Here is a 19,056-nt window from a genome sequence, read left to right as displayed (position 1 = left end):
TCTACCTTTTGAAGGTGGGTCTGGGCTTCTTCTTTCACCTCTACGTGCTGGTGATGAAACAGGAGCTTCTCAGTTGTAAGTCCTGAGTGGTTCTGAAGTAGTGGCTTCATTCAGCAGACAAGACTCAGCAATGGTAGGGGCCAGGCTGGTGGGTGAAGGGCTATGGCTCTGGGGTGAGTGGCAGGATGGGAGCTGTTGGACTTGTGAGGAGGACAGGCTGAGGGCACTAGGATTCTCCGTTGTCTGGTTCATCCAGCCTGATTAGTGAACTGGCTGAAAAAGTAGGAGTTATCTTTCCTTCTTCCTTCCCCTTCCCCTTCATTGCTGTCTGTCTTACCATGCAGGTGTCTCTGTGGAGTGAGCTGGCAGGTGGGCTGTCCATCTCTCCCACTGGGTGTGAGTCCACGGGGGCAGGAGGTTTGCCCACCTTTCTATGCTTGATGTTCACAAAGCAAGAAAAAAACTGCTACCATTTCTTGACTGTTCATCATTATGCTATGTGATCCCAAATGTAACCGTGTTTTATTGAATCCTAGATGTTGATGGTAAGATACACAATTATTTTATGTATCATTACAGAAGAAAAAAGCCTTGCCAATTATACTTGAGACAAATGCTTTTGGCCACTTAGAATTTTTATTATATACTTACTGAAAGAGCTTTTAGATTTATTTAGACATAGATTTTTATCACACCACTCTTGTGCATTCATCAAAGGAAAATATAAGTGAAATAAATGAAGATATTCCTAAAATTTCGCCACTTTCAGAATTTGACTCTTTAGAATCACTTTTGACTCAGAGTCATTGATGTGTCTCTGTGCCACAAGAGTGTTGGTGGTGCAGCATTTCTTTCTTTCTTTGTTTTTTTTGGCATCCCTGCGTGGGCTCAAATGATGCAGTGTTTCCTAAAAGAGGGCACAGTACTGTCACCAAGAATCTCCTCCAAGCGCTTGCTAGTACCCATTCTGGGAGTTTTGCTCCTGCTATTTTCTTACTCAGCCTGTGGCAGGCCAGTCCTCCCACATATCTCAGTAATAACACTGCATAATGCAGCTTCATCCACATCACTGTCTTTTAGACCCAGGGCCCGGAGGTTTGGTTGTTAAGGTCATTTTTCCAGTGTTGGATATTTGCTTCCCTAAGCAAACTTATGCCCAGCTGCTGTTCCCATGCCTTTCAGTTTTAATGCCAATTATAGTGTAATCTTTTTGAAGACATTTAAAATGGCAGTTAGACTTGGGGTGTCTACTGCTGACAATACACGTGACTCAGTGAAGTGAAGACAGAGCAAGGTCACACACAACAGCAGTGGCATCCACATCCTGACTGCCACCTGGATGATAGCAACTGCAGGACACCACTGTTGTAAAACTAGATCCCTAGTTCAGAAATGTTAAAATGTGAAAAAAAGTGCATTATAGACTTGATGAAATACAGATCGTTAATTCTGACACAACCATGTTGGGCAGATAATTTGGATTTTCAAATGAGGAGACTGAGGACCGTAAGTGGCTTACTAATATCATCACACCTACTAAGCACATGCTAGATTTGGGAGCATAGAACTCAGCTTTGTCTGATTCTAAAGCTGATACTTTCAACTAAACAACACTATTCAAGAAGAAATAGCTAGACTGGAAGCTTCAAAAAGGCATTTTGTTTTTGTTTGGTGAGGAAGATTGGCTCTGAGCTAACCTCTCTTGCCAATCTTCCCCTTTTTGCTTGAGGAAGATCGTTTCTGAGCTAACATCTATGCCAGTCTTCCTCTATGTTATGTGGGACGCTGCCACAGCATGGCTTGAGGAGTGGTGCTAGGTCTGCACCTGGGATCCAAACCTGTGAGCCCTGGGCCACCAAAGCGGAGTGCACAAACTTAACCACTACACCACTGGCCTGTCCCTGTTTTTTTTTTTTTTTTCATATACACTGATGTTTCTTAAGGACCTAGAATGGTACCTGGCACGTACTAAGTACTTAGTAAATATTTGTTGGATAAAGTCATTAGAGAGGATAGAAACGCAAGCGTGTCCTTCTCTTCCTGGAAATGAAGTGTGTAACATTTTGGACAATGGGTAAAAGGAGGGAAGATGGATGACCATTTTCTAGACATGGTTAGTTTGTGTTGCTCCTATTCTTTCAGGTCTGTAGAAGAGGCAAAGGGTGAGGCGTGAAGGAAGTGCGTCCCTAGCTAGAGAGCCTGTCAGCACCTACCTGTTGGACAGCGCCAAAGTAGCTACAGGAATTCTTCTTTCCCATCGCTTATAGATCAAGATTGACTGGGCTCTATAAATTGTACAGTTAAAAAAAAATAAATAAAAACAGGAAAACAAATGTGACAAGCCTTACTATCAAGGAAGTTCACATACAGGGCATTTGCTGTTTGATAAATTGCTAGGTATGAAAGAAATATGAAATGTTTCGAAAAATTCTGAAGCTCTTCTAGCTCATCTGTAAAATGTGAAAGGTGATCTATCTGAGCGCTACGTGTGCTAGATCTTGTGCCTAGAATTTGTACATATATCATGTAACCCTCACAATAACTCTAGGAGGTAATTATTATCTTAGTTTACATACATACATATTGAGGCCCAGGGAATTTAAGTGACTTGGCCAAGATGGTCCAACTAGCGAGCAGGTGGGCCAGTATCAAAACCAGGATGTTCAATTCAGAGTCTATGGATTTTCTGTTTTACTTTGCTGCTTCTCATCTAAGTTTAAGGCTAGAATAGACTTTAGAAACCATTTTATACTCTCATTTTACAGATGAGAACACTGTGCTAGAGGATTTAAAGTGACTGACTTAGTGGTGGAGTCATGCTTAGAATTCAATTTTCTTGAACAATTTTTTAAAGAATAAATAATTGCAGAATGTTACACTGGTGTTTTTAAATAGCCTAGTAATTACAGAAGCTCAATAGGTCTTAGAACCATATCTTAAAGAATAAGAACTACTAACTGGGTATTCTGTGTCACTGTTTTGGATTCCAGACACTTTTTGAATTAAAGAGTTTTCGCCACCTTGGGCTTCTTTATTTGCTAGCTGTATTCTAAAATTATTTTGGAACTGCCATTTTGGGCAGTATTTCACATCCTAATTGCTAAATTTTACTATCAAACTTTCCTCTGTGCAGATTAACTGTTTTGTTATTTTGCTCCACATCTGCTAAATAGTTATTTCCTCCCCCAACACTCCTTATCCTTGCCTTTTGCCGTTTACTGGTGTTTTATGTCATGTAATTTCTACTTCCTTATTTTGGTAAGATTAGAAGAACAATATTTCAGTTGGGAGTAAATGTCCTGTGCCTTCCCGTTTCTCCTTACTTGTTCCTATGCATCCTTAAGCTTCGTCTTCTCCCAGAAGTCATCCCCGAATAACCCACTTGGGATAGGTGTCCTCTTTTTTCCTCACTGCACACTTTGATATTTTTAAACCTTTCCATACAAATTGTGGATTACTTGCCACATGCCAGATCTAGTTACTCTCGTGAACAAATGCATTCCTTGACCTGAAGGAACTTAGAGTTGAGATGGGGAGGCAGACAGTTAGACAGACAGGTGCAATCTGATTGAATACCTTTTTTTAAAGCTCACATGTGAGTGTTTATTATGTAGCAGGCATTGTGCTAAGCACTTTACATGCATTATTTCACGTCATTCTCTCAATAACCTTATCATCCCCATTTTACAGAGAAGGAAGAGGAAGTTAGAGAACTTCTGTGCTTTGCCCAAGGTCTGTTAAGTCTCTCAGAATTGCTACCTGAATCCAGGTCCAGCTCAAACCTCTTAATCACTACGCCTTTTGTACTAACTGCTGCCTCTTCACAGGTCAGAGGCGCTCCCTGGTGCCCTCATACACAAGGCACAGGGAGATGAATGCCAGTGTTGGGATTCAGAAACTAATAATGCCTTTACAGTTGGACAGCCACTTTAACTGATCAGGATCTTCCCTCAGAGACTTCATAAGTATTCATTATACTAACGCGTGTAAAACAATGTATATCCAAAGTTATTCATCACAGTGTTTCTTATTATAACAGAAGATTAGAAATAACCAAATGTTTATCAACAAAAGATTGATTAGGTAAATTCTGATATATTCATACAATGAAATGATGCAGCTGTAATAAAGAATGAGGAGATGATATATGGATAGGGAACAATGTAAAAGGTGTAGTGTTATGTGGAATAAACAAGATTTAGAAGAGATGCTATTTTGTATAGAATCAGTAGTATGTTGCTATTTGTGGTTGGAGAGGCAGAGAGTATGTTTTTGTTTGTATGTGCATAAAGTATCTTTGGAAGAGTAGACAAGAAGTTGATAATTCAGGTTGCTTCTGAAGAGTGGTTACGGGACTCCAGGTAGGGTGATTGTCCACTGTGTACCTTTTTTGTGCCTTTTGAATTTTGAGCCAACTGAATTTACTACCTATTACAAAAGATATAAATAAAATTAAAAGAAATAATAAGCACCTTTCTAGAAATGAAAACAAATGCAGAAATGCCTTCTGGGCTGTGTATGTTTCCTGAGTACATAAGATGAGCCTGGCTTGATCCTGGCCGCATCCCAGTGCCTAGCATAGTATGTACTTGAGTGTTTGTGCAACCGATGAACCAAGGTGAAAAAAAAATATATCAAATTCCTGTATAGGAAGGACACAACATCTCTTTTGTGGTATTCCTGCTAAAAATACATATCCTGAATCTAACCATGAAGAAACGTCAGACAAACTCAAACTGAGGGACATTCTGAAAAATAAATGGCCTATGCATTTCAAAAATGTCAAGGTCAGGGAGGACTATGAAAGACTGGGGACTGTTCCAGTCCAAGGGAAGTGAAGGGACAGGACAGCTAATGCACGGTGTGCGATGCCAGATTGGATCCTGGGCCAGAAAAAAAGGTGTTTCTTTTTCTATAAAGGACATTAATTAGACAATCAGCAAAATTGGAATGAGGTCTGTAAATTGGCTAATAGTATTGTTTCAATGTTAACTTCCTAATTTTGATAGCAGTACTGTGGTTATGTTATGAGAAAATGTCTTGTTTTTAGGAATAGGCACTTAAGAATTTAGAGTAAAGGGGCATTGTGTCTGCAGCTTGCTCTTCAATGATTCAGATAAAAAGAGAGAGAGAATAATAAAGTAAACATGGTGAAATGTTAATTTTGGAGGAATTTGAGTGAAAAAATACAGGAATTCTTTGTACTATTTTTCCTGCTTTTCTATAAAAATTATTTCAAAATAAAAAATTTTAAAAAATGCTTCTTGTGTGAGACATTTTATGATTTTGTAATACGGAGCCATCTATGTCCTTTTGTACAATTTTGTGGTTTTCTTCATATAGATCTTTATATTCTTAGTGACATTTATTCTTAGGTTTCTTTTTTTTTTTGGTGAAGAAGATTGCGCCTGAGCTAACATCTGTTGCCAATCTTCCTCTTTTTTGCTTGAGGAAGATTGTCCCTGAGCTAACATCTGTGCTAATCTTCCTCTATTTTGTATGTAGGATGCTGCCACAGCATAGCTTGATGAGTGGTGTGTAGGTCTGCGCCCAGGATCTGAACCAGCAAACCCCGGGCCGCCGAAGTGGAGTGTGTGAATTTAACCATTACTCCACTGGGCCAGCCCCTTTTCCTAGGTTTCTTAATATTTTTGTTTCTTTTTAAAAACTATAAAGGCTTTGTTGAGTTATAATTCACATACTGTGTAACTCACCCTGAATATTTTTTTGTTTTTGCGTAAATAGTACTGTTACACAAGGAAGATGTACTTTTAAAAAAAAATGAACTTTATTAGAGTATAGTTCACACGTGATAAAATTCACGTATTTTAATTGAATAGGTGGATGACTTTTGGCATATGTTTTCCCTGTCTAAGCACCACCCCAGTCCACGTACAAGATATAAATAGAACATTTCCACTTCTCCAGAAATTTCCACCATGCCTCTTTGTTTGTAGTCCCCTATTGGTGGGCATGGGCATTGTTTCCAGTGCCGTCTGATGGAGGGAAGAAGGGTAGGGTGTCTGCAGGGTGAGTGTGGGTGGTGGGGGCCGTTTCTGGCGGGGTGGGGATGGTAGTGTGGAGGTGAGGCAGGAGCAGGCTCCTTAGCTGCTCGGGAGAAGCTCCCACACAGTGTGGACGTGGCAGTTCCTGTGTTCCAGAGTAAGGCCCAGACGTTGGGTCTTCCACTGTCTTTCTTTCTTCTTTGGGTTTTATTCTGGTTCAGAGGTTGGAGCATGTGTAGTCTAAGAATGTGCTTCTCAGCTTATTTCCATTAATAATGGAGAACATTCTGGCTGGATCTTGGCCAGTGGTCTTTCTTAGCTTTAGGGTAGTGGGGTTCTGAGCCGTTGTACCTTTCCTGTCTCTGTGTGCCCCTTTGATGGGGTGGCAGGAGGTAGTCTTTCACGCAGGCTGCCCTGCTGTCCTATTAAAGGGCACGTCTCATGTGACTTTAAAGATGTCAACATGTTATCATTATCAAAAGGGAACATTGATTACCTTAAAAACACTGTTTTGGAAAAGAATAAGGTTTCAGGATGTAGATTTCGTGCACGTGGATGCTTACCCAGGCTTTTGCTTTGTTCCCGAATCACTGCTGTACTGGCCAAGGGGAAACAAAGGTTATATTTTTATTCACCAAATTGTGGCCCAGAAAATTCAGCCCCCTGCTGCCATTTTTTCTTGGTTTTGTGTCTTTGATTATTTTGCTGTTCGTTTCAAGTATGGGGTACAGAAAGTCAGTGTCTAAGCCTTTGTGCAGAGAAAGATGAGCTGGGGCTGTGCAGCCATCGCACTGCCGTGTGAACCATCACTGGCCTGCACTGATCATCTGGGGACCTCATTCTCAGCAGGAGGGCTGAGAAAACTGCCTTCAGGATTTCTGATGAGCGTTCACCTACCTACTGTGTGTCTAGAACATAGCGAGCCTGCAACACATTGTATTACCACAAATAGCTTCTCCATTTTTACCTTTTTGCCAGGTGTATTATCTTTTACAAAGACTGTTTTTTCTCTGTGGTTGAAACTGTAATCTGTTAAAATGTATCCATCTGTCTAAAGTCTGGGTTCCCTTGCTCTCTTTTTCAGGCACATTGCAGAGAGGTCTTCTGTCCTTCATGAACACTCACGTGGTAGACAGATGACTGTGCTCCACCCTCTCCTGCCCTAGGTGCCCTGGACGTGGAGCTGCCCAGTAGGGAAAAGATGGATTCCAAAGATGAAAGCTCACACGTGTGGCCTCCGTCTGCGGAACACGAAGAGAATGCTGCGCAGGTGAAGAGGGCTTTCCAGCTTGTGTCGGCAGTGGTGTTCTAGCTGGGCACAGTTTGCGGACAGCTGCAGAGATAGCAGCTTCCGCTCAGTGGTGAGGAGCTGGGAGGCAGCTGACGCGCAGACCTGGTCCGTGGGGCATAGGCGGTGTTTCAACACTGCGCATGCTCCCTCAGTCTGCGTTAGTGGGATTCAGAACCACTCACAGGCTTTTCTGCCTTCCCCCAACTTACCGTGGGAATGTTTCACTACCCTGGTTCGTTTTACGTCTTTGGTGCTGAAAGCCTCAAATTGTGCTGTGTTTCTTTTATATTATCCAGTATAGGGTTTTGATTCTTCGTGTGAAACAAAGTATAAGATATGTTTATAAAGTGAGTGGCTTTTTCTTTTCTTTTCAACTTCAGAAGGAAACCCTCTAATTGAAAGTTGTCCCACGGATGGGTCAGCAGCTCTGGAGGTCAGTCGCTTATTCAGATGCTGCTCTAATCCATGACCTCTGCCTTCCAAATTGCTGTCATACCAGCTACACATTCTTTTGACTGTTCTTAGCAAAAGCAAATTTCTGCATTTTTGGTATGGATTTGAATTTTGAGAAGAGTCAGCAGTAACATGGGGCCACGTTTTCATATGTGACCAAAGTATAAAACTTAATTTTTAAGCATTGTAATAAATATGTAATTTAAATGTAATTTTTCATTAAATTACATAACCACGGTATTATTATCCAAACCAGGAAGTTAACATTTAAACATTTAAATAAATACACATTTTATTTAATTTAAGCAATATAAGAAGTATTGCAATAAATAAAGTTGATCATCTGGTATAATTTAAAAGTCTGAGCCTGAATACTTAAAGAAAAAAAGTTCCAGAGATGCTCCCGGCAGAACCATCAAGAATGCTGTTTGGTCTCATGGAAACCATGAGCTGGCTGCTCAGAAAGCATTTTACGGAATTCAGTTTCCGCTTTAGTTCTTGGGGCGTAGAAAATGACTCACCCTGGTGACAACTGAAATAGTTGTCCAAAACCCCTGAAAAGTACTTTATTCGAATTTTCTGTATCTTTCCCTAGCTGGTGAGGAATTCTGTTACCTTTACTGGTTTCAGCAAAGATTAACTGAAAAGCCTCCCGTGTGGCCTCGGAGTATGAAAGAACTTGTAGGAAAGGAAGTGATCCTGTTTTAGTGTGTTTGCTGAAAGGCACTATTAGTTATAAAGTAGAATTTTTATGATATGTCAAGAGCAATTGGCTTTTGAGTCTTGACATATTTTTTCACATTGCAGAATAATTTGTATTTTGTAACCTAGTGATGTTGTCAACCAGAAATCTTCAGTCACACTCCCAGGACCAGTTAACCACTCCCTCATTACTCCCCAAAGGGCTATCTGCATTGGACATCTGAGGCAGAGGGGAATTTAATCAGTTGCCTAATATTAAGCAGTGACTCAGTGACGTGGTCCTTGGATCCTGTCTCCGAGTTGCCATCTCAGTGAAGATGGGGTGTGTCAGTCCCCGTTCTCCTTTCTCTGGGGTACTTTAGAACTGCAAATGTGTGCTGTGCTCAGTCGGCCACCTGTCTGCGTGAGATTTGCTTTGTTCTATGTGGACAGTTGCTACATACTTGCTGCTTTTTGCCCCAGGTACACTTTGTTCCAGACGCTGGTACTGTGGCTCAGATTGTCTACACTGATGACCAGGTTCGCCCGCCCCAGCAGGTGGTGTACACGGCAGATGGTGCCTCCTACACTTCAGTGGACGGTCCGGAGCATACACTGGTGTACATCCATCCTGTGGAGGCCGCGCAGGCATGTGAAGGATTATTGTGTATAACTCGTTTATTAACCAGTGAATTCACCAATTAAGTATGTTTACTCTCTGCCAGTCACTGTGTGAGGGGCTGGTGACGTAGGAAATATTCAGATAAGATTTGTGCTCTCCAGGGGTTTATAACCAACTTGGCAGAGGAAAATATGGTTTATTTATTTAAATTAAACATAAGAAGGAGTTAGAGCAGTTCTTCTCTTGACTGACCATTGATGAGATTATCAACTTGCGACTTTCCCGAAGTATCAAGAACCAGGCCAAAAATGGCATTTGGTTTTGTATAGCTTAATCAAAGATGACTCATCAAAAAAATACAGATTATAAGCCAGATAGAGAAGGACAATCTCTGTATGACTCCACTCATATGAGGAATTTATTTGTTTATTTATTTTGAGGAAGATTAGCCCTGAGCTAACTACTGCCAATCCTCTTCTTTTTGCTGAGGAAGACTGGCCCTGAGCTAACATCCGTGCCCATCTTCCTCTATTTTATATGTGGGACGCCTACCACAGCATGGCTTGCCAAACGGTGCCATGTCCGCACCTGGGATCCGAACCGGCGAACCCCGGGCTGCTGAGAAGTGGAACAGGCGCACTTAACCACTGCGCCACTGGGCCAGCCCCAATATGAGGAATTTAAACATGTGGACAAAGAGAACAGATTAGTGGTTACTAGGGGAAAGGGGGGTGGGGGGTGGGCACAAAGGGTGAAGGGGTGCACCTACAACATGACTGACAAACAATAATGTACAACTGAAATTTCACAAGATTGTAAACTATCATAAACTCAATAAAAAAATACAGATTATTTCAGTTACACGTGTAAGCAAAGGGTCCTACTAGCTTATTAACTCTATTTGTTAATAACTGACTGATATGTAGGACTGTAATAGAGGTGAGGGTGAAAGCTGTACAGCTAGAGCCACTTGTATTCTTTTGCCAGTGAATTCAAGTATTAATTTCCAAATGCTTGACGTGCACATTCCCCAATATATAAATGTTTGTTTCGATTGTTAGTGCTTTACAATGTACAAAGCACTTTAAAAAAAATTTTTTTTATTATTGTTATATTTTTTTGTGAGGAAGATTGGCCCTGAGCTAACATCTGTTGCCAGTCTTCCTCATTTTGCTTGAGGAAGGTTGTTGCTGAGCTAACATCTGTACCAACATTCCTCTGTTTTCTGTGGGATGCCATCACAGTGCGGCTTGATGAGTGGTGCTAAGTCTATGCCCGGGATCTGAACCTGCAAACTCCGGGCCACTGAAGTGGAGTGCGCAAACCCAACCACCAGGCCACCAGACTAGCCCCTACAAAGCACTTTTAAATACATTAAAAAAAAAGTTCCATACTTTTATAGTCGGATCCTGGTAATAAAAATTTGCACTTGGGCCAGCCTGGTGGTGCAGAGGTTAAGTTTACACGTTCTGCTTTGTTAGCCTTGGGTTCACTGGTTTGGATCCCAGGCAGGGACCTACACACCACTAATCAAGCCATGCTGTGATAGGTGTCCCACATATAAGAGAGGAAGATGGGTACAGATGTTAGCTCATGGCCAGTCTTCCTCAGCAAAAAGAGGAGGATTGGCAGCAGATGTTAGATCAGGGCTAATCTTCCTCAAAAATAAATAAATAAATAATAAATAAATAAAATAAAAACATAAAAAAAAATTGCCCTCATGCAGTATTTAATCAAGAGGCTCAAATCACTTCCAAGAAGAAAATAGGGCCCACTTAATTAATCCCTTTCAAATCTGTATAAAGGTGAAGTTGCCAAATAGTCAGATGGTACTTTTGGAATGCCTCTGCTTGGTTTTAGTGTCCAAACTATATTAAAATAAGGTCACATCGTTTATGTTAAGACTATCCTGTGCCCAACTTTTAGTTTATTACCATGTTACTAAATGTCTGACTTATATTTTTCTAATGTCAAATCTAAGCAATCCGACACTGGCTGGAATCTGACACCTCTGGAATAAAAACTTAACTATAGTTGGACAAATTAGTCTTTTAAAAGCTTTAGAGGAAAGAAGATTTTTCTGGATGGGAGATTTTCTGTGGTGCCCTGGCTAAAATAATTTTGAAGGTTTTCCTTCTCTGGTTAGCTTTGCTGCATCATGACCCAAATTATTGTGTGTTTACAATCAGAGCTTTTTAAAAATTGTGATTTTACTGGCTTTATCCAAAAAGGAACCTATGGAACATTAAGTTCGATTTCCTTTCCTTCTGCTTCTCTTCTGATAATGAGTGTGCGTTTGTATTTGAAAGAGTTGTAATATGATACTCTCGTGCATGTCTGTGTATCCATCCATTTTCCGTTAATCGCAAGTCTGCTGCTGTGATAATGCACGCAGTGTAGGCTCTCGTTCATGGGCTGTCTTTTACCTCTTCATGACATGCCTTTTAAGTAGCTGTGACATTTGACCTCAAGAGAGCCTTTGCTTAAGAGTAAAGTTGTGAACTTGTTAGCCAATCAAGATGGTTAGCTTATACAGTCTCTTTGGAGCCATCTGAATGAAAGGCTTTAGCTAAATGTAAGATTCCTGTCTCTATCTTCTTTATTAGTGAAGGATTATTACTAGCTATCTGGGAGTTAACTCTCACAAGAATTAGTGTTTAGCAGTAGGATAATTTTTCCAGTGTAGGCGAGACATCTAAAGATCTATTGATAAGTTGGTGTTTTTTGTTTTTTTTTTGGTCTAGACTCTGTTTACAGACCCAGGCCAGGTAGCTTATGTCCAGCAGGATGCTGCAGCTCAGCAGGTAATAAGTTGCCTTTTTGTCGTTTGGGGTGATATGATGAATGCTGCTGTTCCCTGGCTGCCCCTCACCCTCTGCACTGTGCATTCTCCGGATGTCTGCTTCTTATATGTTAAGAATGCTCTCCACTTCCTTTAATAAAAACAAAGCAGAACATAACATAACACTCTCCAGTCAGTATATATTGGAATAGCCTGGTCATAAAAAGTGATTTGTCAGGGAAGTTTAAAAAATACGCATATCGTCTGGATACTGGTTCAAGTTCCAAAGAATAATCCTGAGTTTTAAAAGTGTCTCTTTTTGGAAATTTGGAAACATTTTAGTACTTGTTCTATTTTGAAATATTGGGAAAAATTCCTGCTTAAATTACATATAAATTTGGTGGCAACTTTCCTCATTCTAGTTTCTGAAATATTGAGATTCTTTTTGGTTTTCTTTTAAAACATTTCTTTCCTTTTATCCATATTTCTAACGTATCCTATTTGACTTTGAGGGACTTCTTTCTTATTTTATTCCGGGTTGTAAAAGTGATAAGGTGCGAAAGCGAGATATTGTCAGTCTTACTTTCAAGGGAATATGAATCCAAATACTTTTATTTTCACGTTGGCTAGTACGACTCTTATTTAGCTGAGCCACTGAGTGTCATGAGTCATTATCAAGTAAGTTCTCATTAGTAAGCTCTTTCTGCTTTTTAAATTTTTTGGTAGATGATTTGGATTACTTCCATTTTAAATTTGAAAAATAAACAGTAGCTGTATTAATATTACTTATGGAATCTAGAGAATTCTTAGGAGTCTTTGTCATATCAGTTATGGTTGGATTTATTCCTGATTGGTAGTGATCTACAATTTTGTGGGGTCTGTGAACTTGAATGAGAATTTGTCTTAATCCACTCAGGCTGCTTTAACAGAATACTATAGACTGAGTGGCTTATAAACAACAGAAATTTCTCACGGTTCTGGAGGCTGGGAAGTCCAAGATCAAGGTGCTGGCAGATTCCATGTCTGGTGAGGGCCCCCTTCCTGCTTCATGGAGGGCCACCTTCTCCCTGTGTCCTCATACGGTGGGAGGGGCGAGGGAGCTCTCTGGGGTCGGTCGATTTTATAAGGGCACTAAACCTACTCATGAGGGTCCACCCGCATGATCTAATCACTGCTCAGAGGCCCCACCTCCTAGTACCATGACATTGGGGATTATGTTTTAACATATTTTGGGCAGATGCAAACATTCAGTCTGTAGCAGTTATTTTATTTTAATAATTCTGTAATAATTAGGTATATTCTTGACAAAATGAACCGTGTCCATTTCTGTGGATATTTATTGATTCCATCAAGGAAGCAACGGATAGATTTAATTAGTCTTTACAAGTTGGTAGGAAAAATGAAATGAAATGCCTTTGACTGTCTTTCATAGATGATTAATTCATTCACTCATTTTTGGAGTAATATTTTTTTTTCATAAAAAGTTGAAGCAATAGAAAAAGGAAGTACATTAAAAAAACCCAAGCAAGCAATTCTGCCCAGAAACATCCTCATTAATTTAACAGTTGGTAACTGTTATTCCAGACTTCTTCCACACATACAGACAAAGATAAACAAACAGGGGAAAATGGCATTGTGCCCTAAATGCTGTTATTAATCTAAATACTTTAAACTTAAATTTACTTCAGTTTAGCAGATGAAAAAGAAACTGAGGTGAAACTGAAAGAGGTTGGTGCCATCAGGTTTTCCTAAACTGTACTCGAGCTTCATTCAGTCTGTCTGTCTTTGGCTCCAGCCGTGGTGACACGGACGTCAGCACACTGACACTTCCTCCCACCTTCTCTCCACTGTTCGTGTTAGTTGCATTATTATTGTAACTAATAGATTTATGTTCTGTTAGTAACCACACTTATGGAGAATTTTGCTTCATTGTTTACTGGCGTTTAAATTTGTAGAAATCTTGAGTCTATTTTGATTATTTTTCTCATTCCTTTTCTATTTTTTTTTTTAAAGATTAGCCCTGAGCTAACATCTGCCGCCAACCCTCCTCTTTTTGCTGAGGAAGATTGGCCCTGAGCTAGCATCCATGCCCATCTTCCTCTATTTTATGTATGAGACGACTGCCACAGCATGGCTTGATAAGTGGTGTGTAGGTCTGCACCTGGGATCCAAGCTGGCGAACCCTGGGCCGTGGAAGCAGAAGTGCAAACTTAACCAATGCGCCACTTGGCTGGCCCCATTGGGTGTGTCTTTTTGATGTATAGGTTAAGACTTTATTTCGGGAACATTTTCATCTGTTAGGCCTTTGAAAACCTTTTCAGTTTCATTTGATCTGTTCACTTTTCAGAAACATTCGTCTGACTATATTGACTCTTCTTTGCATTCCATATCTAACATGTTCTCTATAATCATTTTTATATCTGTTCTTTTCCAAGTTATTTGAGTAATTTCCTTTATGTCCACCATATTTCCTTACTGCGTGGGTTTTTTTTTTTACTTTTTAATTATATTATTGCATACATATAGAGAAGCGATTTGTAAGCTTATAGTGCAATGATATATCATGAAGTGAACATACCCTGTAACCAATACTCAGATTAAACAACAGAACATTGCCAGATCCCAAAAACCATCCTCATGCTCCCTCTTAATCACTTCTCCTTCCCTTTTCCTCAAAGGTAACTACTCTCCTGCCTGCTAACACCATAGATTAGTTTTCCCTGGTTTTGAACTTTATGTAAATGGAGTTACTTAGTATGGTTTCCTTTTTGTCTAGTGTCTTTTGGTCAATGTTCTGCTTAGGAGATTTCTTCATATTGTTACGTGTAGCTGTGGGTTTTTTTCCTTCTATTTTGCTTGCTAGGTAGTATTCAGTTTTATGAATATACCAAATATATCCAGGAGTGTGATCCTTCTGCCACTTGTTTAGTCTCCAAGAGTTTCTGGGCCCTTTGCTTTTCCACGTATGTTTTAGAATCAACCTGGAAGTTTCCACCAAAGTCCTGCTGGATTTTCATTGCATCTCTGGATCAGTCTGTGAAGAGCTGACATCTTTATAATCTCCAGTCTTCCAGTCTGTGAACATGACGTATCCCTGATTTAAAATCAAAGTCGAAGGTTGTCCTCTGGGTAGAGGTCTCACACATCTCTCAGTAGATTTCCTCCTGGATATTTGGTGTGTTTTGATGGTATTATAAATGGTCTGATGTTTAAAATTTTTATTTTCTAACTCTTATTTTTTATTTTCTTGATAGTCATGCTGTCTGTGAATACTGACAGTTTTCTTTCATCACAATCCTTCTATCTTTTATTTTTAATTCTTCTTTTGTTCCCCCTTGTCTGCTGGCTGGGATCTCTAATACATTTTCGAATAGAATGGGTGCTAGTAGGTTTCCTTTTTTCCTTCCTGCTCTCAGAGCAAAAACTTTCACTATTAAGAATGATGTTTAGTGCAGAATTTTTATAAAAAGAACACCCTTTATCAGATTAAGAAAGTTCTCTTTATTTCTAGTCTTTAGTGAGTGTTTATTATTAATTGATGTTGATTATTATTCATGGATGTTGATTTTTATCAAATGCTTTTTCTGAATCTGTTGAGATTTTTCTCCTTTTTTCTGTTAATATGGTGAATTATATTAATTGATATTTAAAAATTAAGCCAGGCTTGAATTCTGGAATAAACTCTACTTGATCCTTTTCATATATGTCTGGATTTGGATTTGGTTTATAAATATTTTGTTTGGAGTTTTGCGTATTTATTCAATAGTCCATTGTATATTCAGCCAAAGTATTTGATTTTTTTTTCTTTTAAAGTAGCTTTCTACAAATATTGAATCATTATTCTGTACACCTAAAACTAATATAGTGTTATATTTCAATTATATCTCAGACAAAAAGAACAGAAAAAAAAGTAGCTTTCATCTTTCATCTTGATGATATATATTTGTTTCTTTTCATAGTATCCTGAAAAGCTACATCATCATTTTTATTGACTGTATAGTATTGTATTATAGGGATGTGCTATTATTTATATTCTCCATTGTTATTTTATATGGAAATTATTTGCTTTTTTTGTTGTGTTGCTACTATAAAGAACACTGTCATAGATGTCATATCAGATTCTTTCCTTAGAATAAATTCCCCAAAGAGAAATGATAGAGACTAAAGATATTCACATTTAAAGTTATTTAAGAACTAAGATTTTTTGTGAAGTGGAAAAAGATACACATATAAAAACTAAACAAATTAAATAAAAACTCAGAACCCTAATTTTGAATTAGAACATCAGTATGAACTCATAATATATTTTCTCTTAAAAAATATGTTTTCTAGTTGTGGCCACCGAAAAGGTTTAGATACAGTCATCAATCCAGTAGCAATGAGCCAATGTGGTCTCTAAATAGAATTTTCCAGTAAAAGGAATCAGGGCTACTTAGAGAAATAGATTCTAGCTCAGATTCTAGCTCTGGGGCAGGAAATGTATAAGATGTGCCTGAAACGTCGTGTCTTATCAGAATGCAAAGAAGCTACTAAAACTTCTGGGGTCCTGGGGAGAGAACTCATAATCTAAATTGAAGGGGCCAAAATAGGACAATTTGACCCATAAAAAAAGGAAAATGCCATTAATAGATTCAAATACATTAAATATATTTAAAATCCACAAGTCGATACTGATATTAAAAGAAATAACTCATTGGTCACTATTTGAGGATGCTAGGGGACCACCACATTTTTAAAAAAACTGGCAAATGATGGGAAAGAGTCCAGCCTTTCTCCTTGAATGTATGCAGGTAAACAATTACTTGATGAGGGAAATTTCTTTATGGAAGCATTCCAACTAATAAATAAAGAGCGGGTGATTGGCTTAGAATATCACCATTTTTCATCTACTAATGAAATATGGATCTAGGCAATGATTATCAACAGTAGTCTGAAACCATCAGGAAAAAGCTGATGAGGCACTTTCTAATGGATGGATCAACTTAACCCTCTGAACGTTGTTAATATCACTAAAAAGAGAGAACCATTCATTATAGGCCTCCCGGTATTGTGTACCTCCCATTGCATTTTATCACGTAATGAAGTATTTCTCCCCCCCAAATTGAACCTGAACCTGATTGAGTCTCTAGATTCCACTGCCAACTTATGGGATGCATGCTGGACAAAATGGAACAAGTTAAAAGACACACAGGATGCAATCAGCAAAATCCAGACTTTGGGAAACTCTGTAGGACATATGGCCTAGCTTCCTTCACAAATAAATGCAAAGAAAAAGAAGAGGAATGGGGGTTTGCAGATTAAAGGAGACTTCAGACACGCATGTCAGATGCAGTATGCGGACCTTGTTGGGTCCTGATCTAAACAAACCAATCGTAAAAAAAATTATGTGACAGTTGGGGAAATCCTAACACTAACTGGATATTTGATGATGTTAAGGAATGAGTAATTTTTTAGGCATGATAACATATAAAATACAAAAGTCCTTTTCTTTTAGAGATATCTACTGAAATATTTACAGATGAAAATGTATAGTGTCTGAGGTTTGCTTCAAAATAATCTGGTGAGGGGGAGAGTGGGTGGGAGAGGACTTGAAATACAGTTAGCCATGAGTCGATAGATTGTTGAACCTGTGTGATGGGTACGTGAGGTTTATTATATTCTTCTCTCTATTTGATATATGTTTGAAATTTCTCATTATAAATGGAAAGTTATTTTGATAGGACTTTCTCAATTGCTTTTCAGCTGCTGAAAAAATTTACATTCCCACCAATAATATATGAAAATGCCCATTTCCACACACCCTTGCCACGTTGGGTATTTGCATTCTTTTAAAATTTTGCCAATCTGACAGGCAAAATGGTATTTTATTGTTTTAATATTAAGGCATAGCTTTAATTAGAAGTTTTGTTGCCATTTGCACCCAGAATGGCCCTTCATCTTCTCCAGCCTCCAGAAAGAATCTGCTTGTTTCATGTTTTGTGCAAAAGGAAAGTTGTTCTCAGATAGCTCTATGAACCCTGGCATTACAAGGCACTTATTATAACTATTGGCTTCTAGCATCTTTCTTGATTGCAGTTTCCTTTCAACCAGCACGATTTTTATTTCTGGCTATAACACCTCAGTGACTGTCAGTTTACTCTGTGACCTGGATAAATTCTGGAAAGAAAATTGGAGTGAGGATTTAACACAGATGATAGATGCATTGTTTTTTTCTTAGCAAAACGATTCCTATTTTCAATTGTTTTCAGTGATGGCAAAATCCATTTGAAGCTTTTTTCATATATTATTCCCTCCTCTTTAAGAAAGGCACCGATGCTCTCCAGACCTGGAAGCTCAGTCTCCTCCTCGTTTCTGAAGATGAGCATGTGTGGCTCCCCACACACTGAGAAGGGAATGTGCTGCACTGGTAATTGGTCTCAGCAGGAACCCTGGAGCATTCTGTTGTGTTTGCTGCTGTCCAATGTAGTTTCATATTTTACTTCTCAGATAAATCGTATCCTGAAATGCATTACGTAGTTTCAGAAATAATTAGAGAGTGATATTAAGTGGGAAGGAGAAAGGGTACTGTAGGTTTAACAAATTCTTTTTCCTCTTACCGTGTTTTGTTGTGTATGACAAAGTACACAGGATTAAAATATTTTCATTTCTTATTCTTTTCCTTTAAGTAAAATTGGCACACATTGCTCTCCACCTTGCTGCCTGGCCTTCGCCTCGGGAGCAGGTGTGGTTGCCTTGTTGCTCTGGCATTCGAAGTGTGTGGTGTTTAGCTCCTCTTCTGCTCTCCTTGAATAGACTTAACTCCACGGGGGCCATTGTGACATAGTGGACAAAGCTGGGCAGTGTCAGAATCCGAATTTCAAATTTCGTCACTGGCCCCGTAGGAGTTGTATAGTAACATTACCTGGCCTCAAAGGAATTTAAATATATGCCTAGCTCTCTGTCAGTTCAATTTGAATTGTTAATTAAACAAATTTGTAATGCATGCCTACTGTGTGTTGAGGTCTCTGCTATCCAGAAATATACAGTTCTTACCTAGAAACGATTATCACAGTTTCTTTTCATCCCTTTTCGACAGTATCTGCCTGATTCTGGAATACGTTCAGCCTCTGCTTTAGCATCAGCCCTTCAAGATAATGCTGAAGTGTTCAAGTCTTGTCTCTGACGCATTCTTCTAGGAGAGTGTCAGCACAAGGGAGGAGAAGCTTGTGGGTACTATTTTAAT

General features: G+C 39.1%; 1 protein-coding gene across 4 annotated transcripts in view; it reads left to right on the top strand.

The window, feature by feature from the left end:
• PRDM10 (PR/SET domain 10) overlaps positions 1-19,056 on the top strand; it is a 93,431-nt gene that overhangs the window by 27,724 nt on the left and 46,651 nt on the right. For 2 of the 4 annotated variants that reach the window (XM_046638076.1, XM_046638079.1), the window contains exons 2-4: positions 7,090-7,275; positions 8,914-9,078; positions 11,797-11,856. In XM_046638076.1, coding sequence (XP_046494032.1) covers positions 7,207-7,275; positions 8,914-9,078; positions 11,797-11,856 — 294 coding nt within the window. In that variant the 5' untranslated portion in view covers positions 7,090-7,206. The remainder of the gene's footprint in view (positions 1-7,089; positions 7,276-8,913; positions 9,079-11,796; positions 11,857-19,056) is intronic. The other 2 variants (XM_046638077.1, XM_046638078.1) reach the window with 2 other exon arrangements.

Source organism: Equus quagga, chromosome 14 (genome assembly GCF_021613505.1).
Source record: "Equus quagga isolate Etosha38 chromosome 14, UCLA_HA_Equagga_1.0, whole genome shotgun sequence".
NCBI lineage: Eukaryota > Metazoa > Chordata > Mammalia > Perissodactyla > Equidae > Equus > Equus quagga.
This window is presented reverse-complemented; position numbering and strand designations above follow the sequence as displayed.